We start from the raw sequence: 25230 nt of genomic DNA, 5'->3' as shown, positions 1-25230 counted from the left end.
CAGAGCTGATCCCAAGGCATGTGACTAGGTCTGCAGCACACACGAGACTATGACATGGGCATGATGAAAGGAGGCAGTTGGATCTTCCAGGGGTACGTCTCCCCCGGGAGCCATACTGGTGGCTTCATCTCCTGCTCTGGAAGGGGCAGAGAGGGCAGCCCACAGTGAGCGGAGATTGCAGGACAAGGGAAACTGGAAGCAAACAGCGAATGAGATTCGTGAGATTCATGAGTTTGATCCTGTAGCCTCCCAGTTTTCAGTTCAGTGTCTTGGTGCCTTGCAGAAGCCTGTGATGACGCATCGACCCTGAAGAAGATGGAGCTTCCCGACACTGCAATTTTACTAACAATGCCTGGCCTCCGCTCAGAGCTTCACCTTTATTTCCATCAACACATTCTCTTTCTTCTGCCTGCCTCCTCTCGCCCCGAAGGGCTGGATAGAGAGGAGGAGGCAGTCCTGTGGGTCAGGGAAATCCTGCCGAGTCGTGCTTACGGAGCTCCGGCTCCACCTCGCTACTCAAGCAACCACGTCCCAGTAAGAAACTTGCTGCCTGGTCCTGACAGGATTTCCAGCCCCCAGTGTCTGGCAAAGCAGCCCCAACTGTCACACCACACACCCACTACGTCTCTTCCGCAAGTCTCCGATGTTGTGAAACAAGGACGTCTGTCTGCATTTGAAAGCAGCGTTGTCAAGGCTGGTAGCTGTGAGGGTTAACTCAGTGGGCCAGCTACATGCTGGGTGTAGTTCTGGTGGCTTCAGTGGAGTGAGTTTCCACTCTGACATTCGCTTTCCTCTTGGGTTGGTGCAGAGAAGTCAGTGACTGGACCCATCAGTATTCAAGAGTTTGCAGTGGATTTAAGGTGCCCACTCCCCATTGCCTCGAATGGGGGTCACGTGGCTAAAACCCAGCCCAACACTTTGAAAATGGTCACTCCGCAGTTGTCCAAGTTCTGTCCACTCCCCCCTCTACCCCCCATGGGCAGGAGCGACGGAAGCTGCCTAAGAGAGGCTTGGAGGCCACCTCAGTATTTTAATATAAAAACATTTAGTTTAAGAATGATCCATGTGAATCCTTGTGTGAGTAACAGATCATTGCATTAGGCTTTGGTCATGAGCAGAGGCACGAACCTCTGCAGATACATCCTGCAGCCACCTAACATAGTAATTGCAAATAGCAGTGGGCAGGACCCAGAGTTACCACGTCACAAGAGATTCTGTGCTTTTTGGCATTTTTCCCTTTCTGAAATAGAACGCAAACAAAATATTTTAACATCTCCAGCGGAACCAAATTCCAAAAAAGGTTTGGGGTCAATCAAAACCTTTCATTTCAATAACACGGAAACATTAAATTCCCATTTCGACTGCAAAACTTCCAAATGTTTCGATATAAAAAATATTTTTTTGAAAAAATCATCTTGAACTGAAAAATCAAAATGTTCTAGTCCCAATATGTCAAAATTGGATGTTTCAACATTATTAAAATGCTTCTTGGGATGTGGAGAAAATTCATCAAAATCAACTTGTTTTTCAAGACATTCTGGTGGTTTGACAAAAATTGCATTTTGGGGGTAAAAAAAACCACGTTTTGATGAAAAATTCCCAACTAGCTGTAGTTGTGACTGACTAATGGTATTTGTATCCTCAACTTACAGTTCTTATACCCTGGGGCATGACAGCTGAAATGAACCAATGTGACTTCTCCGCAGCTGCTTATCACTTTTAGTATAATTCATGTGGAAGCTACTTACAGTCTCAGATTCCCTTTAGAAATCATTTCCATTCTCACTAGTATAGTCCAAGTTGAGATCTTGAGTTCTCTTTCAGTTGGCATAAGGCTAGGCCGTTCCAAGAAATAAGTATAGCCCACTGTAAATAATTACCGCTATGTTAGAAACCAAAATCCAGCCACGACCATGTCATCAGAGCACCCTGCAAAAAAATTAAATGACCAGTTGTATATATCTCACCACTGAGCTGACATCAAGCATAACCTAGTGACCCAGATCCTCATTGGTGTAAGGCAACTCAATTGAAGTCAATAGAATGATGCAGATTTATACCAGCTGAGCACCTGGCCTGGTGTTTTTTAAAGCCACAGTCCAGTACCACCTTGACTATAAACACATCCTCTGCCTTTAGTTCAGTACCAGTCTATCGGAATCTCATGACAAACTTTGGCAAGTAAAATAAGGCATTATTCAGACCGTAGCTTTCAGGCCATTTTTATTTATCTGCTTTCATCCTCCTCTGTCTCTATAATCTGTACATATGCTAAATCTTACAATAAAGCCGATTTTGTGTTAGGAGATCCTAGCACCCCATTTTGCGTCTGCTTTCCTCCCTCTTGATCTTGGCAGAATTGTCTGTCTCGCCGTTGACTTTCCCCACTTAACCAGTCAGTGCAACTGCATCATATTTGCAAAATGCAATTGTTAAATTACAGGAAATGAAGCTGTGGCATTGAAAGAGAGGATTGGGGAGGTGGGGGGGGAGAATACTTTCATTAACCTGACATTGATCACAAGCCTGTGTTTTCACGCTCATTCAGGAGCTATAGAGGAGACTTGTCAAACAATAATGCTGTACATTCCCTGTTGACTGTGTTTTGTTACCTGGGTCCTATGCTGTGGTGTTTTAAGCACAGGAATTACCATAACATCAATGGATAAACAAATGGGATCAATGCATAAAAGGAAATAGGAACAGGAGAAATTCTTTATGACAATCCTTCCCCTGCCACAACAAAAAAGGGTTTTATCTATTGGCGCATTAAGTTCTTTACTTATTTGAATGGCTATACCTCTGCAAAGATCAAACAAATCACATTCAGATGCTATGATCTAATTAGGGCTTATGCAGTTTGAAAGCAGGCAGGTTTCATCATGAATCCCATCAGCTGAACTGGTGAACTGTTCAAAACGGCAAGCTGTAAAGTTGAAAAACATTAAAGGATTCCTGGATACACAAACCAGGAGGGCTGTGGTTTATTTTTTCTTTAACAATTGCCTTACAAATTGCAGGATACAACAGTTGATTTATATAGCTTAACTACAGTTATACAGTAATTTCCATGAGAAATATCCTCGCCTCTCAACACTACAGTGCGCTTTCAATTCTGGAACAGGACAAGCACTTTCATAAAGTAACATTTCCACTTCAAGGCTCTGTTGGCTGAAATATCCCACCCGCTATGCCACTGTAGCCAAGACCTTTAGAAACCAGCTTTTTGAGCCAAGCAAAGCATATACTGAGGGTTTGCCCTGATTCTAGTCTTCAGTGTAGCTGGTCTAATACAGTCCCGTTGCAGACAAGGTAAATGGTGTCTTGAACTGGTGTAGCGTATCTCTGCATGAAAGCAGGATAAGCTACACTGGTGACAATTAGCAGCATTACCTTGTTTACTCTGGGGTTTTGCAATGGTGCCTGGAAACAAGACAGATCTTTCAGTGTGGAGCCGTGGTTCTCAACCCACGACCCAATCAGCACACAGCTGCGGCCCATGTGACATCCTCAGACAGGTGGTATACAGGGTGAATTTGGCCCACACAACACAGAGACCTGCATATGCAGCTCACAAGGATAAATAGGTTGAAAACCACTGGTGTAGAGGGAGCCATAGAGAGAATGCAATCAAGCTGCACTGGGGATTCAGGATCCAGATGCCTAGCGACTTTAATAGCTCTTATGCATGGATGTCAGCCATGCCTGTATTGACAGGTACCATACCAGAATATCCATGGTTATTTTGAAATAAAAGGAACTGTTCCTTGGAAATTGATACTCTCACCACTGGAGCTTATTCAGTTGCACTTAGCGTTGTGCAAATAACTGACTTTTTGGTTCACTAGCAGTTTTGCAAAAAAAAAAATCAAACCAAAAAGTATAAATAAATAAATAAATAAATTGGGGTCAAGTGGAAAGTTCTGTGCATCCCAAAATAAAGGGTTTTGTTTCAATATTGCACTTTATCGAAAAATCTCATTTTGAAAAAGGTGAAATGAAATGGTTTTGATTGTTGCGGAATTTTATTTTTTCCCTTGGCTAAATCAATGCAACTTCACAAACTGTTTTGTTTAACCCGCAGCTGCCGTTTTTGCTGAAAAAGAAAATGTTCAGATGAAGAATGTCACCCAATTCTACTTGCCCGATAGTGCTCTTCATCACAAACACAGTCTATTTGCCGGGTCATAACCCCACCACAAGAAATTGAGGAATAAGGCCTGCAGCATTGCCAACCTGAAACATTCAAAAATCCTGAGTCAGATCCTCGAAAAACCACAAGATTCTTTAAAAATCAACTTGGGGTTTGGGACGGGGGTGGGTTGCCTTCCCCTTTCTGACCCTTTAGGACTACACTTCCATTTCCAAGGTTTTCCCCACAACCACAAGGGTGACAAACAATAAGTAAAAACTGAGATTCTCATGCAGTCACTGTATTCCAGCAGCTGAGGCTTTAAGAGCAAAGCCAAATACTGCGATTCTAACGACAAAATCATGAGAGTTGGCAACGCTGGACCTGAGATCATTATTGCAGAAGGCAGGACTGGCCTCATTAGAAGGAGCAATTTTAACTACTTGGAAGTACTTTGACACTAAGTAGAACCTGCTGTTTACGTTTATAACACGTCTCCGTTTCTTATTAATTGCCCAAATGTCTTCTCATTGTCTCTCTTGCTGAGGACAGATTTCCAAAGGAGGTCAATATCCCAACCATTTAATTTTGTCCCTCCGCTTCATATACTAACAGGCCTCCTTCTCTAGCATTTTTCCCTCTTGTTGGATAGAGAATTTCACTTACTCAGCCAGTAGGTCTAACAGACCTTGATTAAGGCAAACCATGCAGTAAGCAGCGATCAATTACTCACAAGTGGGCAGCTCATCAAGATGATTTCATCACACATGCCTCCAGTACCGGACAATACCGCTTCAGCTTCCATTTGTTTCACAAATTTATTCATACCTTTTTGTTATCTTTTCTTATACATTTCTCATTTCTCATGTTAACTCCCCTCCCAGGTTTGGGGTTAGTTCAAATCAGTGTCTTCTAGCTTTGTAATTACTTTATCTTTTATTGGCTTCACAAACATGATTGCTCTGTAGCACTAAGCATGACTACCCTGCAATTCCTTACACATGCATTGTTCTACTTAAGCTTAAGCTGTTAAATATTATCAGAACAGATTCTTAAAAGTCCCAGCAGGCTCTGTATCAGGGCTAAATGAGCTTTCGCTCCCAACACCCCTCCCCTCCCAAATCTATATTTATATTTGTAGCAGCTGTTCTTATTTCATTTTACTCTTTTGGCTTTTGTTAACCCATGCTGCTTTGGGGGCAGGGGGAATATGGTGTTCGCTGTGATGGGGTCTACAAGCCCCTCACTGATCCAGTATTGGAAGAGGGGTGACCTGCCCCGCAACAGGTGCAGAGCCTGCTCCCAGTAGAGGAAGAATTTAAAAGAACACTGATAGCCCAGGGGAAGGGGGAATGAGCTGCATGTGGCACCAGGCAACAAGGCTGGTGCTGAGAGCTTTGCCAGGAGTGGCAACAGCTTTGTGAGGGTTTCTCCAGCAGCAGGGACTTGGATTCCTCCCCACCCCTGCCCCTTTGGGAGATGAAAGCCTTAGAGAGATGGACTGACTGAACTGGACACAGAGACAGAGGGAAGTCTGCTAAGCCAGCGACGGTGCCCCAAACTGAGGAGCTCCAGATGGGTAGGAAGTGACATAATTTGGGGCTGGTCAGTAACTGGACACTTTAAGAGGCCCTCAGGGCGCTGGGCTGAGATCCAATGGAGTGCGTGGGCCTAGGGCTCCCCATTTTCCCCTCCTGGCACACACACACACAGTCTTTTGTTGTGCCAAGCTCTGGGGGAGCAACTGGAGCAGGATGCGGTGATGAGTCTGCAGCCGGGGCCCCCTCTGCGATGACTAGACCAACAGAAACCATAAGGCCACGAGCTGACAGTGAGGCATAATTGCACAAGGGGTCAAAGCCATGCTTTCTGGGAGAAGCAGACAGAGCCGCTTCAAGACGGCAATTGTAAGGAACCAAGTCATCCCAGGAGCAGCAAGTGCATCTGAATGCATCAGTGTCTTGGAGCTGCCACCTTATTTTAAATGCCAAGCTCATTTCTGCTGTTCTTTCCAAACACCTCGTTTGTTACTACTCCCGGCTTTGAGCCATCTCCGTCAATCCCCTGGAAGGCGGTGCAACATGACAGGCTATTGGGCTGCATTTTCTCCACCAATTCAGATTCCATTCCCCCCTTCTACTGGCCAGCACTAAGACAGAATGAAGGTTCAGTCCTGACCTCAAATTCCTCACACATTGCCCAGCTCACCAGCCCCATAACACAGCATTTCTTGCAAGCGTCCTATGGTTGGTTTGGGTTTTTTAATCTCTGCTGGCATTTTTTAAGCCTTGAAAGTTTGTATTATAGTATGAGTAGCTACTTCAGAGCTAACTGCAATCCAGTCACAGTGAAAATGGAGAGTCAGGTGTGAGATTGCTCCCAAATTTCTTCTTTGTCCAGTTTAATCTTTTTAATTAGAAATTACATAATAGCAGCCAGTACTAGCTGCGAGGTAGAAGAGTTTGCATTTGATAGGACCGCAGAATCCTCCCCTTCCCAGCATGCTTTGCTAAAAGAAGAGTCACAGGCAGACCTCTTTTCCATCACTGTTTCAAAGAAGCAAGGCTGCTAGTCGGTACCAGAGTCCCGAGTCCATCCTCCTGGGCTAATTTCCTCAGCTTTTTCCCTGCAACCAGACTGCCCCAGCATGGTAACACTGGAGACAGAGGGGAGCCCCTGACCCACCCATCTTTCAGGGCTTTAGCCTCCACGCCCAAACAGGGGAAATAAGTCCAGGCTGTTAAAAAGCACTGTCTCGTCTTCCACAAGGCTCTTCCCTAATTCCCAGGGACGCTCACTTTGCCACAGCACCTGGTGACATCAAAGCTTGCCACATCCAGCCACTGTGAGGATTTGACGCAAGCTGATCCAGTGACCATGGCACTATGTCAGAAACCTAGATGAGCTGAAGTGAGCTTGTGAACCCCTAGTCTAAGTGTGCACCAAACCAGACAGAGAGGGTGAGCCGACGCTGTGCCAAGGAAACATTCAGCACCCCAGATCAGTCTGTATCCCCTAGCGTCAGAACCCCACTCAGCATTTTGTCAGAGTTTGTTTCTTGGTCACGTTTCTTCTTTTGAAAAGGCTTTAAGCATTCAGGCCCCGAGCCTGTTAGGTGCAGGCACTTGGGACCATACCCTCAAAGGTCACAAAGTGGCTAACTCCCTTTGAAGTCAATACCTTTGTGGAGCTGGGCCTTGGCAGATCTCAGAACCAAACCCCAAACGCCACCTGAGTTTCTGTACCTCTGAAAGCTCTGGTTGCTGCAAATCCAAACACATTCGAAAGCCATACTTTTTTGAGACGTTTCCAATACCGATGGACTCCAATGTGACTATAGCTCTGGGTGGAAGAGGAGAAGTTTATTCTATCTGTCTGATACTGTTGGAAAATCTCCCAGATGGGCTGAGGACTCAAATACTGAGTTTTGCAGCTGTTTCTCTTGAGTTCTAATCGATCTAAATCAGGTGTTCAATTTCAAGTCCCTTGGAAGCCCTGAGACAGCCGTAATCAGAGTGCTGGGAACTCTGCGTTACAATGACATTATATAGCACTAAGGAATACAAACACACCCAGGTTTAACATTTGTAGAATAATTGATTGTTAGCACAGAGGGTTGGCCAACCAACTTTTTCACATGCTTATTCTGTTGTCTATAATATTTACACTTGTAAGAGACTGGGTGAGAGTAGGGAATTACCCCTCTAACTACTGGGGGGGGGCAGTTTTTTCTTATGCATAAGCCATGTGGTAGTATTAAGCCATTGCCAAAGATTCCATCGGGCTTTTAGGTTACCCAGACCAATTTGGACCAAGTCTACATTGGCATGTACTTGTTTTTGTATCAGGCTGTCCTGTAGCTGGGACAGAGAGCTTCATTTATTTTTAATTACCTGCAGGTCTGAAGTATTCTTTTTATTTTATTTTTTTTAAACACACAACAGTGCTAGCAACAAGACAAGACAAGCTGTAGCTCATGAAAGCTTCTGCTCAAATAAATTTGTTAGTCTCTAAGGTGCCACAAGTACTCCTTTTCTTTTTACAATTTCTATTGTGACCGTAGATTCATGGTATTGGGTTGCTCTTCAGATGGCATCAGCTTTTCCTGATTTTCTGAAAGACAAAAGAACATGTCTTTATGCCTTTTTGGGGTGGCAGATTATTGCTTAAAATATTTCTTTTACAAATACCCTTGCTGATTGCAGGCAAAACAGAGGAATTTCCCCCACATTTTGCTGTTTTTGTTCTATAGGCAGGCCAGGTTTCAATGGCTTCTATCTTTTAAGGGTTATGGGGAAATTATCCCACTGTTTAGTCATTAAATCCATTAGGTGGGGTACTTCAGTTTTCCTTCTTATACAGCAGACCAAGTTTATAACGTTTTTCCTGCTGTGTTAAGCTTTAAAGTTTATTTGCAGGTAATAGCTGAGAAGCATCATTACCATATGACCTTAAATGATTTTTCCAAAAATCATACCCACTATACATTGTTACAGGGGTACTTATTATCATTACATTTATTAAAATTATCTTGTTATCCCATGCCTTTTATTTAGACAAATTTGTTTGCTGACCAGGTGTGTCCTTTATCTGCAGCTCCTTTGTGCCACTAGTTCTTTCCTTCCTTTATCATTTAGGTCATTTGCATTTTCACAGACGCTTCCTGCTTTTGGATTTAAAGCCATCAGCAGCTCAGAGACTCCATCTTAAAAGGGACACAATCAACTTTCACCAGAGTTTTGATCACTTTTTTAACTTCTGCTTCCAAAACACACAGCAATCTGAAAAAGAAAACCCAACCTATTGTGGCTCCCTTTGGAGCCCTAATAGCATTTTAATTAAGTAGCATGGCATGTTTGCATTTCTTTTGCCCCTTCTACAATATGCCCTGCACATGTTCTGGGGCAAATGCACATTCCTTCCATAGTTTAACTTCTATAACATTATCCATATCCAGTTTTACATAAGGTGTCTTTTTTTGCTTACAGATTTTTCCATGTACCTTTATCAAAGTGACAGTCTGATTACTCAGAGCCATTTTAAGACTCAGTGTTTCTAACATTGCTTCTTTTTGTTTTGTGCACCTCACCCCTGCTGTTGCTTCAGAGGGGCACCATCTTTTTAAATTTCCTATTTTTTTTCCTACAGCTCTCATCTGCTATTTTGTTACAAAAACGAACAAACAAGCAAACAAAAAGAATCCAGAATTTTTTTTTCTATTCTCCTGATTTTGACTGCCCTGCTGCAGCCACAACTTAAAAACATTTTAAATTTTGTAAAGCATTGAGTTACCTTTTAAGGGTTAAATGCCAAATCCCAAACCCAAACAACACTAATTACCTGTGTCTAGCAAAAAGGTCTGTCAGTTTTGCAACTTAATTAAAGAGTCAAATGGATTTTAGTGTCATTATTTAAAACAAAAACAAAACCAATTGGTCCTTAGAACTTTACATATTTACACACAGATAGATACATACACATTTTCTTTTCCTTAACATCCCTTCCACACTGCTCTGTTTTTACATCTTACATTCTCTTTATACATTTGAGGCAGTTAAGTTCCAGTAGAACCCCCTTATGTTCTTTTAGCTAATTTGACTAAATTGTCCAGTCAAATGATTTTAATCAGATAGTTTATTTTTGCCTGGCTAATTTACAGACATTCCTTTGCAAAAGGGCCCATTTTCCCTTCAGAATGGCTGCAAAGAAACCAAGAATTATTTGCCTCTAACACTTTTTCTTTTTAACATTTTCTCAAAGTTTAGCTGCTTAATTCCCTTCAGCCTCTGCAGAGTTAACTTTTTCACTCTCTTTTCTCTTTGTAATTTTGCCTAGGGGTGCCGTACATAGGACCTTCTCCCCCTTCACCTGCTGAAATGGCTGCTACCTGTTTAGAGGCAAAGCCCAATTTTGTCTCAGACTCTTAATTAGTGACACACAACGACTATGATTTGCAGGTGCTCTGCCCTGCTTCAAGGTTAATTTCTTTACCATACCTTGGAGCACATGATTCTCTCTTTCAATTTTCTCAGAGGCTTTGGCTTGGTCTGCCAGGAACCTTTCTCTCTTTTTGCATTCCTGGAGTGCCTCTTTCACTATTTTCCGCTGGCTTTGGGTATTTGTAGCCAGCACCTTCCAATTGTCTGCTCCCTTTTCCATTTGTGCCTTTTCCTCTTTACATGAGGACAAGCGGAGGTAAGAATCCTTACATGCCTCCCACAACAACCAAATTGCGGCTGCATCTCTTTTGGCAGCACTAGAAGGTTTGGATATGAGGACATACTGACCCAAACTATCCTCTAGGTCTGAAATAGTGCAGACAGCAGCTAGGGCTTGTTTAGTCCAAGGACTGTGCCCACATTTTTGAAGGATTTGTTTAAAAGGTGTAATTTCTTTAACAAAATGTGAGGTTGGAGTTCCTTCTGACTCCATTCCTCCCTCTGGTACTGGCTTACCCTGTTTTCTTTTAAACATCTTAACACAGGTATTTCAATCTCTTTGTCACTCCTGGTATTACTCAGTGAGTGACACAGCCTAGATTCTGAAATAGTAGCTTATCAAATTTCCTCGTCACACCTGGCCCAGGTCAGCGAGTGACACAGCCTAGATTCTCTGATCCTGCTGCTTCTTGTTCCAGCGAGCAGCACTGCCTGGCCCTTAGGCCTTCTTGTTCCCCTGATACTTCAGTGAACAATAGGACTTGGATTCTGTAATCATAGCTTAATTTATACACTTTCCCCTGCTACCTTCCCGGAGGCCAGCAGGTCTGGTTAACCTGTTTTTCCCTGCTGCCTTCTTGGAGGCCAGCAGGTCTGGTTAACCTAATAGAAATGCCTAGCTCAATAGAGCTGGCGGTGTGCACACCAATATTTACAATAACTGAGGGTTTTTACCAATATTCCCCCTTTTGCAATTCTCCACCAAAATGGTATACCAATAAAATAAAAACCAGCAGGATCTTATTAAAGGAGAAAAGGCAAAATACCACGTTTATTATGAATACAGAAAGAATCATAGTAAGCAGTTAGTTATAGCTATAACATTCCATTCAATTTCATATTTATTCACACATTCATTCATACACACACACACAGGTTCTGCAAGGTTGTTATCATAGTTACCAGCCTTAGAGTTGTTCATTCCAAGCCACTGGCCAGGTGGCCTGGACATGAGGAGGGAGCAGGGCCTTGTCAGATGCTCATCTGATGCTCCTGGAAGTTGGTTTGCAGAATCAGACCCCCAAAGTTTTCACTTTCTAGAGTCCATTTTTATAGGAATTTCTTCCTATGCCAGTCTATGGGAATTGCTTCATCATGCTGTTGCTGAATCAATCAGCAGATGGCACATTCCTGACGGCTCCGAGCTGCCAGATGTTATCTTGTTCTTTGGTTCTCCCATCCTTGAGGCTGTTGGGTGGATTCCAGTCTGCCCTCCGGGGGTCCTCTGGTTATTTCCACTTGACGCCAGCCGATGGACACTGGCCGATGGCCACTGGATTCTTAGGCTGGCACCTCCCTGATCATTCAGTTGTTATCCACACCAAGCATCCATCCACATACATCCTCTATCTCTATTTTAATCACAATAGTTAACAAAGCAAGATGAATACAACAAAAGGGCGGGGAGTCTCTGGGTGCTGTTTCTGTTGTTACAGAGTATTGCTTTGAGTCTCTCTCTGTGTGAGTAGTTGTTGTTACAAAGAATTGCTTTGAGAACAGACTCTGTCTTAGAATATACTAACACAATTAGCAGCTTGCAAGTTTCACACAGAGAGGGACAGAAACAGTACCAAAAACCAAGAGACCTCTTAATTAGTAATACCTTGGAATTTAAACTATGGAGAATCAAACTCATTTGTGATTTTAATACAGAACTTCTTTAATATGATCCAACAGTCCAACTCCTTACACAGGAAATAATGGAATATATGGAGGAAAGATTAGCGTATTTCCAGGCTATCTGATTTGTCCAAATGAAGAAAATATTCAAACCCCAAGATAAAATAAGCACCCTCATAAGTCATGAAAATCCCTTTCTTGATTTGATAAAAATTAACATAATGGGTTATGGGGAGGGGAGCTGACGTGAAAATGCCCTGGCTTTGTCCAGGGCTGGATTCCTCTGTGACATCAGCACTAAGGCAAGGCATAAAACAGGCAAACAGGGGCTCTTTGGCTCACAGAGTCCAATCACTGGAGGAAGGAAGCAGCATCACACTCCAGAACTCCGACTTGACACACAGTAAGTACTTTAGCAGGTCTGTGTGCCATCCACACACACACAGCTGAGGCAAAGGCATCCTGGTGAAAGCAGAGAGAGAGCAAAATAAGCCAGAGGTAAACTGGAAGGGGTTTGAACTGCACCTTTATTGAATCCACTGGTTTTTCCATCCATTTATTGTTTGCTTGTGTGATGTGTTGTCTTGGGGATGCTGCTAGGTGTTTTCATGCAGTGACCTTTGTGTGCTGTGGAAATGTGCTTGTTAGCATGTTTGACGTTTTTAGTGTGTGTGTTTCTGCACATGAATGTTTGTGTACTATGCATCCATGTGAGCAGTGCTTAAACTTTCAGCAAACAGTATTTCGCATAAAGTACTCTTTGCTGAAAGTACATAAAGCGTGCAATGAAAGGCAAGTGTCCATACACAGTCCGAGCCTTTGAGCTTCTATCCAAATGGCTCCTAATTCTGTTTTCCCATTACTGACCTGTGACCACTACTACAATGTTGCTTTGCATGGCAAAACAGGTATTTTATGTCGATTCAGTTTAGCGCTTTAGAATTTTCGAAAGGCCTGCAAAGTAAAACTGACTTTGTATGAGTCTGCAGCTGACGCTAAGAACTTCTTAAACAATACCTCTTGTCCCTTGTAGGTTGTATATGCTCAGTTGGCTCCTGAATTCCAGGTGGCAGAAGAAAAACACACTGGACGTGTTCAGCGTCTAGCCTGTGCATTTATACTCCAATATTAACCTCATTGTTTAAGACCCGTGAAACATCTTGTGAAACCCGTAAAACCCAATGGGGGGGAAAAAAGGGGAAGCTAGAAAAGAGTAAAATGTGTTCGGTTCGGATCTTGTGATCACCCGCAAGGTTGATGATTGTGCACGATGTTACGCACCCGCAGCTGCATGCACTCAGTTTTAAAAACTGTGCCCTGTGTGTCTTAAGTCACACCTGCTTCCTTCACTGACCCAGTTTTTGCATGAAGTTCCCACTGCAGATTGAGCCAGCTCTGGAAGAGCAAGGTGGATTCTCTTCTGTCTGTTGCATCAGTGGCAGAATTGCCAAACTCTGGACGCCCTGATGGCAGAATATTTATTGCTGATGTAAGAAGCCCTTTGATTTTCAGAGCCTGGCTTGGATTTTCAGGTCTAGCACTTTGCAGGGGGAGGTTGCTGTTTGACTTAACTGAGCACTCTGCTCAAGCTATAACAGCCACAGGTGGCATCACTGTTACTGAGAGGTCAAATATATGACTCTTGAGCATCCCAGGAGAGGCAGAAACTAGAAATGGGCTGGGCTGGAATGCTGTTCTTCCACTGATACTCAGTTACCACCTAAACAGCGGCACGTTAACTGGTGTCCCTGGGCCACGTCCTGCAGCCGTGGGGTGTGGACTGCCCAAAAGTCTGTCTTTGTACGAAATGGGGCAATGGACAAATGCAGCAGAACCTGCAGCCAGGTCCAACTCTCATTCATATTGCATCAGCTCCAGCAGCAGTCTTTTAAATGGCCAGACCCCACGTGACTGGTGAGGGCGATGCAGTGAGAGCATGCCAGTTGCCCAGAGAAGCACTGGTGAGGAGTTTTGACTCCCATGCCTGGTATGTTCGGCTGCCTGGATGCCATCGCTTTAAACGAGAACGTAAGAAGCACGGTATAAATTGTGCCATAAGGGATGCGAAGAAGCCTCAGTGCTCAGAGTCCATCTTTCCCAAAGTGCCAGAATGCATCTGTTCTATGTAGCACAGAATTCCACATTTTAAAATTGAATGCACACAGCTGCGGGTACATAACTTCATGCACAATTATCACCGCATGCAGGAGAGAAACCATGAGAGCTAAAAAGGAGGCGATAAATGGTAATACAGCCCAGCGGGAAAGAACAGGTGTGGATGGACAGAAGGGTCTACAGAGATTAGCACATTTCCTTCCATTGGATATTTGCTGCTAACAGGTTCAAACTAAGCAGCCTGCTAGTAGCACTATAACTGCAATCAGCTGGCCTTTCTGTTAAGAAATTTCCAAACAGATTCACTTCGTTTCTACCGGGAATCTCAGGGTGATTCCTGGCAAGGGGAAGGGCTGTGTGTCTTGGTCAGAGTAAATCACACTAAGAAATTGAAACCACACACCAGCTCCATGGTGGGAGGCATAGGAGTAAACGTAAATCCAGTCTAGGCCTCGGCATCCACTGATGGCTCTGCCAGTTACAGGTGTGAGAGTCAGGGCTCTGTCACGGGACTGATCCTGCTCTCCCAAAGAGGTGTTCCTGCAGCTCACAGGAATTAATGGTTCGTGATTCAGAGAAATAAGGAGGTGGCAGTTAAGGGCTAGTCTAAACTAGAAAATTCGACCAACCCAGCTCATGTTGCTCAGGGGTGTGAAAAATTCACACCCTTCCATGGTGTAGTTAAGCTGACCTAAGGTCCCGTGGAGACAGTGCTAGGTTGCTGGAACCATCAACCTAGCTACCACCTCTCAGGGAGGTGGATTAACTACACCAATGGGAGAACCGCTCCTGTCAGCACAGGTACCGTCTACACCAAAGCACTACAGCGGTGCAACAACTGTGCTGCTGTAGCATTTCAAGCATAGACAAGTCCTAAGGCACCAGACTGGTGCTACAGGGGATACATGTGTTAGGATCTAGACATTCAGACCTGTCGGTAAAGGCCTAGACCCTAAGAATTTAGCTGTATTCTTATCACTTAGCTAGTTCTAGAGGTACAAAAGAGAGAATCAATATCACTGTCTGACTGTATAAGGCCTTTTCTCACTGTGACAGTCTGAGGCCCTGTTCTTAGGCCAAGGCCTTTGGCTAAGCAGCAGAGGCAGCCATAAGCTGGGAAGCGAACGGTCACATCCTCACATTCCAAACTAGTCACATGGAAATAAGGTGCTGTTGGGCTGTTAGGATTACAATCCTGTCCTGATAGTGCCCATTGCCTCCAGAGAAAGGGAAGTGCCTAGAAAATGTAAAAGGAAACTTAGTTTGATAGCATCCTGTCTGGCAAGAACTCACTTATCAATAGCTGGGATGTGAAATCCTCATTTCTGTATTTGTTCTGTCATTGTAGTCCCCATTTCCCTATTGTTTGTCTGTATAATCTCTGTCTGGTTCTGTGATTGTTCCTGTCTGCTGTATAATTAGTTTTGCTGCGTGTAAACTAATTAAGGTGGTGGGATATAATTGGTTAAATAATCACGTTACAATATGTTAGGATTGGTTAGTTAAATTTCAGTAAAATAATTGGTTACGGTATAGCTAAGCAGAACTCGAGTTTTACTATATAGTCTGCAGTCAATCAGGAAGTAAGGGGGTGGGGAATGGGAACAGGGAATGGGGGTGGAGAAATTGGAATCCTGTTTTGCTAAGAGGGGGAATGGGAACAGGGACACAGGTAAGGCTCTGTGGTGTCAGAGCTGTGAAGGGGAACACTAAGGAAGGAAACTGGAATCATGCTTGCTGGAAGTTCTCCCCAATAAACATCGAATTGTTTGCACCTTTGGACTTTGGGTATTGTTGCTCTCTGTTCATGCGAGAAGGACCAGGGAAGTAAGCGGGTGAAGGAATAAGCACCCCTAACAACACGATCATAGACAGTCATAGACCTGGGCTTGTGGACTTGGTGTGACCAAGCCCGCACTTGAGTGTCTACACTGCGTTGTAAATCTAAGCTTAGAGTTGCAGGACCTGGGTCTTACAACCATGCTAACATGTCCAGAGTGCATTACACAGACCTTGTTTCTGATTCAGGTTTGTGGCTTGAGCTGCATTCACACTGCAAAGTGACCGGGCTTGGACCTGGGTCTCAGCAGGTCACAGGCTCTGACCTCCCTCTAGCAGGATCCTAAGACCCAGTGCTTGCTGACCCAAGTCAGACTGATTTGTATGCAGATGGAAGGGGGTTTGGGCTCAAACCAGAGTCAGTGCCCGGGCTTGATGTGCAATGTAGCCACGCCCTGTAAATCCATAGGACAACACATGTACCTTCTCTGCAGACAGACACTGTGGCCAGTTTCCCCTGTAAGCTCCATCTGCTTTGTATCACTGAAGCATCTGTAAGTCTGTTTCGCTGGCCATTTAAACAGGCTTTCGGCTGCTTTGCAGCACAAAACAACAGGAATGTACTGGCGATTCTGGCCTCCCATACCAAAAGGTACTGAAAGGGTTAATACTTCTAGCCCTTTACTAAGGCACCTGAAACCATTCTTAGGGTGCCCACTAAGGGCCTGAACCAAAGTCTGCTGACATCAATGGAAAGACTCCCACTGGGCTTTGGGCTAGGCCCTGTGTCAGATGTAGGGGTGCAGGAAGAGTCAGTCTGACAGTTGTCTTTGGTGTTGCTGGGAACTGCATGGCTCCTTCCCCATGCACAGCTTTCAACAGGTAGCCGTCCTCACAGAACACCTTAATGGTATCCATTTACATGGATTTAATAGCATAGTTCAGAACAAAAGGGCATGGCTACACTTGCAGATGTAGAGAGCTTTGTGCTCTCCGAAGGCTGGTTTAACTCAGTAGGGAAAGCGCTGCAGTCTGTCCACACTGACAGGAACAAGCACACTGGCGTGGCCACATTAGCAGCTCTTGCAATGGCCACAGAGAGCAGTGCATTGTGGTCGCTATCCCAGCATGCAAGTGACTGCACTGTGCTTTTCAAATGGAGGGGTGGGGGGGTGTGACAGGGAGTGTGTTGTGTGAATGTGGGGGGAGAGAGAGTGGGTTTGGGGGGGCTGAGAACATGTCAGCATGCTGTCTTGTAAGTTCAGACAGCAGCAGACCCCCCTGCCTCTCTCTCACACACACAGCATTCCACACTAATGGTTGCTTTGTCTCGGAGCAGATAAGCAGCCGGCTGTCAGAAACGGAGCTTTGAAAGGGCGTATCCGCATTCCTACAGCGAGTTCAAAAAAATGACAAGAGTGGCCACTTGACTTAAGGGGATTATGGGACATTTCCAGAGGCTGATCAGAGTGCAGTAGTGCAACACCTCGTTCACACTGACGCCCGGGTGTTTCAGCCAAGGCGCAAAAAGCGTTAATCGTCTCACAGAGGTGGAGTACCAGAAGCGCCCTAGCTGCGGAGTCAGAGCGCTCTACGTGCCTTGCCAGTGTGGACGGGTAGTGAGCTAGGGCATCCGGGGCTCCTTTAATGCGCTCTAACTCACAAGTGTAGCCAAGCCCATAGTTTGCCGGTATACAGCACCTCCCATCGTCCAAGGATCTCAACGTGCTTAACAAACATTCATTAAGACTCAGAACATGACATCATGAAGTATTGTTATGCCTATTTTACAGACAGGAAAGTAAGGACTAAAGAGAGTAAGGGACTGGCAAGGGTCAGTGATAGAACCAAAAACAGAAATTGACCCGTTCTGTGCCCTAGCCCAATGGTCTCACCACTACGCCACCCAGCTTCAAGTTCTGCTTGCCTTATTCATGCCAGTGTGCTCATTGGGCCATATCTTGGATCCGCTACTTTTTTCCCTATATTTTTCTAACCATTGCTTCATTAAATGACAACCTGCCTTCCCGCCCCCAGAGCCCGAGTTTCCTTTTTATTAACATCAATAAGAAATGGCTTCCAAAATGCCCTCTCTAACGTGATAGGGAAAGAATTAACAAGGTATTAGGACTTTCCACTGAGACTGTAGGTTACAATGAACACTTAAACTTGCATTGACTCCTCATGCAGCCAGATTACTTGGTCATTTATTTCCTAGGATGAAGACATATGTCTATTTCTGAACCACTTCAGTGTTTTAAGCAGGTCAGTAACTTGGATAGAAAATAACAGTGAACAGAAGTAATAGACCAGGAAGCGTTTCAAAGCAATTCTTTTCTTACATTGTCTTATTGTCATTCACCAAGGACTGTACAAAAAGAAATAGCAATCAGAGCTAGTCGGAATTGTTTTTTACTCAGTGGTTTTCATCAGAACATGCTGATTTGTGAAAAACCAAAATTTATCGTGCGAAAGAGTCAGTTTTGATTAATTTCTTGACTTGACATTTATTTGAAAATGTTCAAAATGTTTCATTTTAACATTTTTTAAAATGAAAAGTTCTGATTCCTAAACAACTTTTCATTTCAAAATTTCAGCTAGTGATCGTTACAAAAATTAAGGGTCAAAACTGAACTAAAACATTCTGAAATGATCAAAGTGAAACATTCTGATTGGCCCAAACTGGTTTTTGGGTTTTTTTGTTTTTTTCAAATTTTCAGTTCAGGAAATTTTTGAGATTTTGGACTTCTCATCCTGAGTCAGGATGGGAAAATTTAAAAAAATCTTGAAATATTTTTATGGAATGGGGAAACCATTTTGTTCCCACTTCCAATAACCACGACCAGAGGGGCAGGAGTTCGTCCTTTGCTCCTAGAGAGGAGGGCAGACACATAAACAGAGGAGGGGGTGGGGAAGATGGCAGGAGTATTTTATTTATAGGCAAAGCACTTTGTTGGTGCTTCATAAATATTACAGGAATTGGGTGGATGAGCCTGTGGGGCCTGCAATGTGCACGAGGTCAGACTAGATGATCGTGATGGCCCCTTCTGGCCTTAAAGTCTGAGTCACACATTGGGAATTGACAGTGAGCTTAGGACTGTATACTGGCTGCGGTTGTTCCCTGACTTCAAGCTTTTCCAGGTAGCACAGCAGGAGATGGACAGAGAGGGAGAGTTGTGCCTTGATCCTTAAGATCTTGAGATGACTCTAGCTGTGCTCAGGGGAGGTGTCTTGGATTCTTTATGTGCCCATGGCACTCAATCAAATCACAGCCCCTTTGTGGCAAACACCCAGTAAAAGACAGACCATGCCCAGAGGAGCTCGGTCTGAGGTCCTGACCCTGGCCACGCAATGCCGTGGTGAACTCGCCGCAGCTCCTCAGGGATGCAGGGTTCTGGTCACACACAGCCGCTCGTAGGGTAAGGGCCCAACTTACAACAAGACACGCCCAGACAAAGTCAAAAACAATTGAGCAAGCCTAGAAAACAATGTGAGGGAATGAGGGAATGGAACAACAGATAAGGTGACCGAAGGGTGCACAACTGATGAATATGCACCGTGGATGGGTCTGAGTCTTCTTATAAGTTCAAATAAATTATGAGATGCAAACAAATGCACATAATACTCAGTGCGATCCCCACTGTCCATTACTGAGCTATTAGCAGTTGTCACTTCCCAGGGGGCTTCGTGACACACAAGTAGGCCTTGAGGAGAAGGAGGCCTGGGGTGGCGGTTCTGAGGGCTAGGGCATTCACTCCCACAAATGCCTCTGATGGAGGGAGCAAATGCCATGGCTCTCCCCAGTGGCTGCACTGCCAGCCCTTCCAAAACCAGCAGCTACTCTGCGGCTTTACGGACGGATGGGCAACAGAAACTTATTAGCCCTGGCTGTGTTACATCTCTGCCGTGAGCAATGCAAATGGATGGGACGATGCTGGCCTGCCCACTGCTCCCCTTTACCCCGCACTGCCTGCCTCCACCCCAGCCAGCTCCTTGGACCCATGTCACAGATGCAGGTACCAGCTCAAGACATCAGTGCATGTGGCTCTCTGGTGGTACAGCCTGCCGCCCTTTCACTGTCCTTATCTGCCCTATAGTGTTGCTACCGTGCAAGCGCCCCCTTCTGGCCAGGCATGCCGCTGCAGTGTCTTACCTCTAGCAGCCCCCCTCTTATGGGCCCCTTACAGCCTCCAGAGAGTCTTGTACCCAAAGCTGTCAGTTCTCAGCCCTCTGGCTCCCTTGCTTGCCCTTCTGCTCCTTCTCCTTCCTCCCTCTCAACCAGCCACACACCTGCCGCGTCCTGCTGCCTCTTATATTAAATCACCTGCATCCACTCAGGTGAGGCTCCTCTTGTACTCAGGGCTGGCTCAGCCCCAGACTCTAGAACCCAGGCCTGTTACATGCCCGCAGAGGAGGTGCTCGTGTGTACACCGGTGTGTAGTTTCATAGGTCTCGTGTTTAGTTACAGCTCCAAAAAGGCAACTATTCACTCACTGCTTACAGTGTTGCCAACTCTCAAGATTTTTTTATCGTGGGACTTGCAAGATTTCACGTTTTTCTTAAAGCCCCAGTGTTTGAATCCAGAGATCGCAGGAGAGTCTTGGCTTTCATCAAAAATAGTTATTCGCCCTACTGGCTGAAGGGGAAAAGCTTGAAAATATAACCCAAGTTCACGGTAACAGCTCAGAAACCAGACCGGCAAATAAAAAGAAACATAAATATAAATTATATATAGCTTATGATCATGATCTCATGATTTAGGGGGACCTGATTCATGACTTTTGAATGACTAAAGTGTGGCTGGCAATGCTGATCATGCAGCTATTCCCACTGGTGCTGGTCAAAACACTTTCAGGGGAACCTTTTTCCAGTTGGAAAATGCTGTTTTGTCAAAGTCCAGCTGTTTTGTGGGAATGTCTCAATTCTGACAACATTTTCGATGCATAAAAAATCAAAATGAACCATTTTGACTTTCTTGTTTCGTTTCGATAATGTTGAAGTGTTTCGTTTTTTATCTCATCATTTTGATTCATTTAGTTTTGGCTTTTACATTAAACTATTAATTTTAATGTATTTAATATTGATGATTTAATAGTGTATATTGTTTTGACATTAACTAAACAAAACATTTTGATGATTCCAAATTTTAAAAAATCTTGGAACTTTTTATTTTGCGGGAAATTTCAGCTTTTCAGTTCGATTTGGAACAAAAACCCATTTCAAAACGTTGGCATTTCCATGGAACAGACCCTCCAGTGTACCTCCGCGGACACACTGTGTGTGTGTGGGTGGGGGGGAACCTGGATTTGTGCTGGAAATGGCCCAACTTGATTATCATACACATTGTAAGGAGAGTGATCACTTTAGATAAGCTATTACCAGCAGGAGAGTGGGGTGGGGGGAAAGAAAACCTTTTATAGTGGTAAACACCCATTTTTTCATGCTTTGTGTGTATAAAAAGATCTTGTGTACTTTCCACAGTATGCAGCCGATGAAGTGAGCTGTAGCTCACGAAAGCTTATGCTCAAATAAATTGGTTAGTCTCTAAGGTGCCACAAGTACTCCTTTTCTTTCCAGGAACAGCTGTAATTCCTGTTATAGTCCTGACATCAGTGGGTGTCTCTCAGGCGAGTGGATTCATTCGCTCACACCACCCCCAGCCCCACCCAAGAGGACCGTCTGATTAACTCTCCGGGTCTCTGTTTCTGCAGGCTGGGCTCACACCTTGCTAAATTCCGGCACCAGCCACAATCCTTGGGGGAGCTGAAGGGAATGAAACTGCTGGCTGCCTGCTTCATGTACCTGCTGCTCACCTGTCTGACCCTGCCCAAAGTCGAATGCCGACTCCATGAGCGATCCATGGAAATCAGGAGTAAGTCTCTGGAACTGCAGCAGCCAGGCCAGCTCCGCAGCTGGTGCAGACTGGCGCAGAGCCGCCCCAAATGGCCATGCTGCCCATTATCATTGCCCTCTCCCCGATAATTGGATCCCTGTACCTCCCCGGGCACACTGACCACAGCTGGGTGTGGTCCTTGTATGGAAGAAGCAGGGTCCCCTTGCACACATGCACCCGCCCATGTAAGGACCTGTCCCAACCAGACCCCAAACAGATGAAGTTGTTCAAATGCAACAAAAGTTTTTGAAAAGGTTACGGCTGTAATAATTGCTAGCCACTGTGTGCTCAGTTCTGTGTAGTCGCGCCCTCTGCCTGTGAACGTGCAACATTACAGGTTACGACCAGGCTACAAGGCTGCAGCGTGAGATGGCTGAGCTTTCTGTCCTTTTATTATCCAGGCTTTGTTCTTGTCCCTCCAAAATGCCCATAGCTTCCCCCTGCTGCCTCTCTGCATTTTCCCTCTCATCTTCTGCAACCCAATCCATTCTCCCCCACCCAGCCACTCCGCTCTGGCTCAGTCCAGGAGCTGGACTTCAAAACGGTCCTTTTAGATTTATTAGCAGTGGACTTTAGACACTCTAAAACAAATCTTTACAGCTTTTAACCCCCTTCCTCCCGGGCTGTTCTCCCCAGCAAGGCCTACAAAATGAAACAGCCGGCGTTTCCTGGCCCAGCCGCGTTGCAGGTTCAATGAGCCAGGAAAGTGCTAAAGGAACTTTCCAGACAGCTGAACTTAAAAACTTGCAGCTTTTAATCAGCCTGTCCAGAAAATCTCTTCCTATCACGTGCGTTACGGCAGCACTGCTGAGGCACCCAACTAAGCACCAGGCCCACCCCTGGCAATAACAGACAGCCCTTCCCTAATGAGTTTGCAATATAAACAGACAAGACACAGGGGCGGTGACTTTCTCAAGGTCACAGGCAGGATTAGAACCCAGCTCTCCTGACTCCCCAGCCAACCTGAATTAGCTTGATCCAATGGAATTGCCTGGTGCTCTTGTGGTGGGACACACCATGCTGTCGGCACTCTCAGGATGACTGGGGCCCACGTGCTCAAGTGAGTCATTGCAGAGCAAGAGAACAAAGCACATGGGCCAGATTCTCAGCGGCTATGAATCAGCGGTGCCTCATTGATTTCAAAGGATCTGCTCCAAGCCGAGAAGGTGACCCTTGGTTCCTGTCACCCCAGCAAGGCCCTGTTTGTGCTGCGTGGCTCAGGGTGCCTGCTGTTGGTTTTTAGCAGGGGCCGTGAAAGGGGCTGGATGGCAGCCCCTGGAGAATCGAGTCCTGTGCTTCTCCACAGGCCAGGCACAATGGGAACCAGACAGGGGAAGAGGGTTGCTGTGTGGGGAGGAGGCAATTCAGCCCCACTGCCCTTGACTGGTTGCACTCCTGGGCCTGTCCCAAGGAAGGCATTAACTGTGGTGCTTTGGGGATGTGACCGCTGCTATCCGCTAGGGAGCTGACGCTGCATCAACTCCCATTACCGTCCATAGGTGCTCAACACCCGCAGGATCAGGCCCATGGGCCTGACCTGTGACATCACACTCATTTCCTACATGCCACCAGACGGCATCACGTTCCCGGTGACAGGACTCGGCCCAAGACTCAGGGGTGGCCAGAAATGCCACATCTGCAGAAACACCACCGCGCACCACTGGGGCCGTCTTCACCGCAGCGTTAACTCACGCTACTCACGCTCAGCTGACTCCGCGAGCGAGAGAGCCGAGCTCGAGTGAGTGCGGCCCCTCTGCCAAATAACAGGCTAGCTGCTGTGTCCACGCTGGTGCTGCATTCATGCACGGGGGGCACCCAGACCTCAGGGGTGCATCGCTCGAGCCTCTCTAGGAGTCTTTCACAGTGAATTGCAGGGTAACGTGTCAGGCCTTTCTGGGCACCCGGGACTCGAGTGACACCGTGGCCACACTGCACAGGGGGTGTGTTAGCAGCCGCTGGGTTGTGCTAACTCGAGCTGCAGCCCGGACCCCCTGCCAGACCAGCCAACCAGCCAACATGAATGAAAAGCACCGCGGTGCTCAAGGGACAGGCTTGTGTGTGTCTGGGGAGGAGCTGGGCTGAGGCAACACGTGTGTTATAACGCCAGTTAACTCTGCAGTGAGGCAAGCCCATGAGCGTGGGGCACTGGCCACACCTGAGCGGTGGGCACGAGCTCACACTGTTTCCTCAGCACTGGCCATCTCCCAAACATGCAGGTCTACCTGTAAACCTGGGGGATTGGTGGTTCAAAAGTTGAGCCAGGTTCACCACCACACACTGACCTGGGCAGGGTTTCAACTGGAGACACCAAGCTGAAAGGCTACATGGCCCATTCCCAGTGCCCTGAGTCACCCAGTCCCTCCTCCGCAAAGCTACCCCCTTCCCTCCTTCATTATTGTGCAAAAGACATTGTCATTTTAAAATAAGCAAAGGCCACACCGCCTGCTCACTACAGGCAATGACAAGGTAGGTACAACCCACTGGCAAGTGTATGTTACAGGTCTGGGCCTGAGCCACAGAAGATATGAGGGACTGTTCATTGGCCTGCTAAACCCAGGGTTGTGAGTTCAATCCTTGAGGGGTCCATTTAGGGATCTGGGGCAAAAAATTGGGGATTGGTCCTGCTTTGAGCAGGGGGGTTGAACTAGATGACCTCCTGAGGTCCCTTCCAACCCTGATGTTCTATGATTCTATCACAGCCCATAGCTATGGAGCTTTAACTCCAGCTAGACCAGCCCATGCTTTTAGCTCTGGAAGTCCCTGCTTCACAATCCCAAGAAGGTGGCTGTGACACATGCTCAGGAGAAATATTCCTCGGCCTCATGTTCTAAATACTTCCTGGCCTTTGCCTTCTAGACCCTGATATCGACCCTTCCTGGTACACGGGGCGTGGGATCAGACCCGTGGGACGGTTTGGCCGGAGGAGAGCAGTCGTGGAGAGCTCCCGGAAGTCGGGCTATGGACACAGGCAAGCTTGCTTCCCTCTAGAAGAAAGCAGTGAATCCATTCAAGATGAATGAAATGGCTAAGACAAAGAATGAATTTGAGTGATGATAAGAAAAGACCCTTCTCCTCTCTTCCTTCCACATCCCAGCCTCTCTTCTAGGCAAATGAAAATGTTTGGTCTCATTTCAATGTATCTTTGTGGCTATAAAGTAAAGAAACCAAAGAGCAGTTGATAACTCCAGAATTTTTGCAGACAATTTCCCTCTTGTCTGTTTTTTCTTTTTCTCTCCCCTGTTCCCCATTTGTCCCCCATTTCTGGCTTTTGCTCTCAGTCTAAGATGATTTACACCAGAAAATTGCTGGGGGAAAGAAATACAAATTCCCATGTTAATTCTCTTCCTAGAGCATGGGCTCTTTTATACAAACCAAAATAATAAAAAAAAAAATCAAGAAACCGAGCCCTGCACGTCTGATGTGACTTTAAATGAATCAGACTTGTCGCAGCTCTCTTGGGCAGTAGGGTCTTT

At 45.6% G+C, this 25230-nt stretch overlaps 2 protein-coding genes across 10 annotated transcripts in view; both read left to right on the top strand.

The window, feature by feature from the left end:
• Window positions 1–4987, top strand: part of MLPH (melanophilin) — an 87840-nt gene extending 82853 nt beyond the window's left edge. For 7 of the 8 annotated variants that reach the window (XM_048869906.2, XM_048869902.2, XM_048869909.2 and 4 more), the window contains one exon: window positions 284–2321. In XM_048869906.2, the coding sequence (XP_048725863.1) occupies window positions 284–310 (27 nt within the window). In that variant the 3' untranslated portion in view covers window positions 311–2321. Of the gene's footprint in view, window positions 1–283; window positions 2322–4084 lie in introns of those variants that run through there. The other variant, XM_048869903.2, reaches the window with a different exon arrangement.
• A 7314-nt stretch (window positions 4988–12301) lies between these two features.
• On the top strand, window positions 12302–24960 carry PRLH (prolactin releasing hormone). 2 transcript variants are annotated; one of them, XM_048869565.2, is made up of 3 exons: window positions 12302–12373; window positions 21576–21736; window positions 24614–24960. In XM_048869565.2, exons 2-3 carry the CDS (start codon window positions 21637–21639, stop codon window positions 24775–24777), a joined length of 264 nt encoding a protein of 87 aa, XP_048725522.1. In that variant the 5' UTR covers window positions 12302–12373; window positions 21576–21636; the 3' UTR covers window positions 24778–24960. The 2 variants fall into 2 exon arrangements, with proteins under 2 accessions (XP_048725522.1, XP_048725523.1); XM_048869566.2 differs by lacking the exon at window positions 12302–12373 and adding an exon at window positions 12388–12468.
• Window positions 24961–25230: the final 270 nt, after the last annotated feature.

This window comes from Caretta caretta, chromosome 11 (assembly GCF_965140235.1).
Source record: "Caretta caretta isolate rCarCar2 chromosome 11, rCarCar1.hap1, whole genome shotgun sequence".
NCBI classification, from domain to species: Eukaryota; Metazoa; Chordata; order Testudines; family Cheloniidae; genus Caretta; species Caretta caretta.
Note: the sequence above shows the minus strand (reverse complement) of the source record. Positions and strands in the feature narration are given on the sequence as shown.

Bases quoted from the DNA above. Each gene is read 5' to 3' on its own strand.
- PRLH (XM_048869565.2), top strand. From the start codon at position 21,637: ATGAAACTGCTGGCTGCCTGCTTCATGTACCTGCTGCTCACCTGTCTG. The intron at 21,737-24,613 runs GTAAGTCTCTGG...TTTGCCTTCTAG, and splicing joins GCGATCCATGGAAATCAGGA to ACCCTGATATCGACCCTTCC.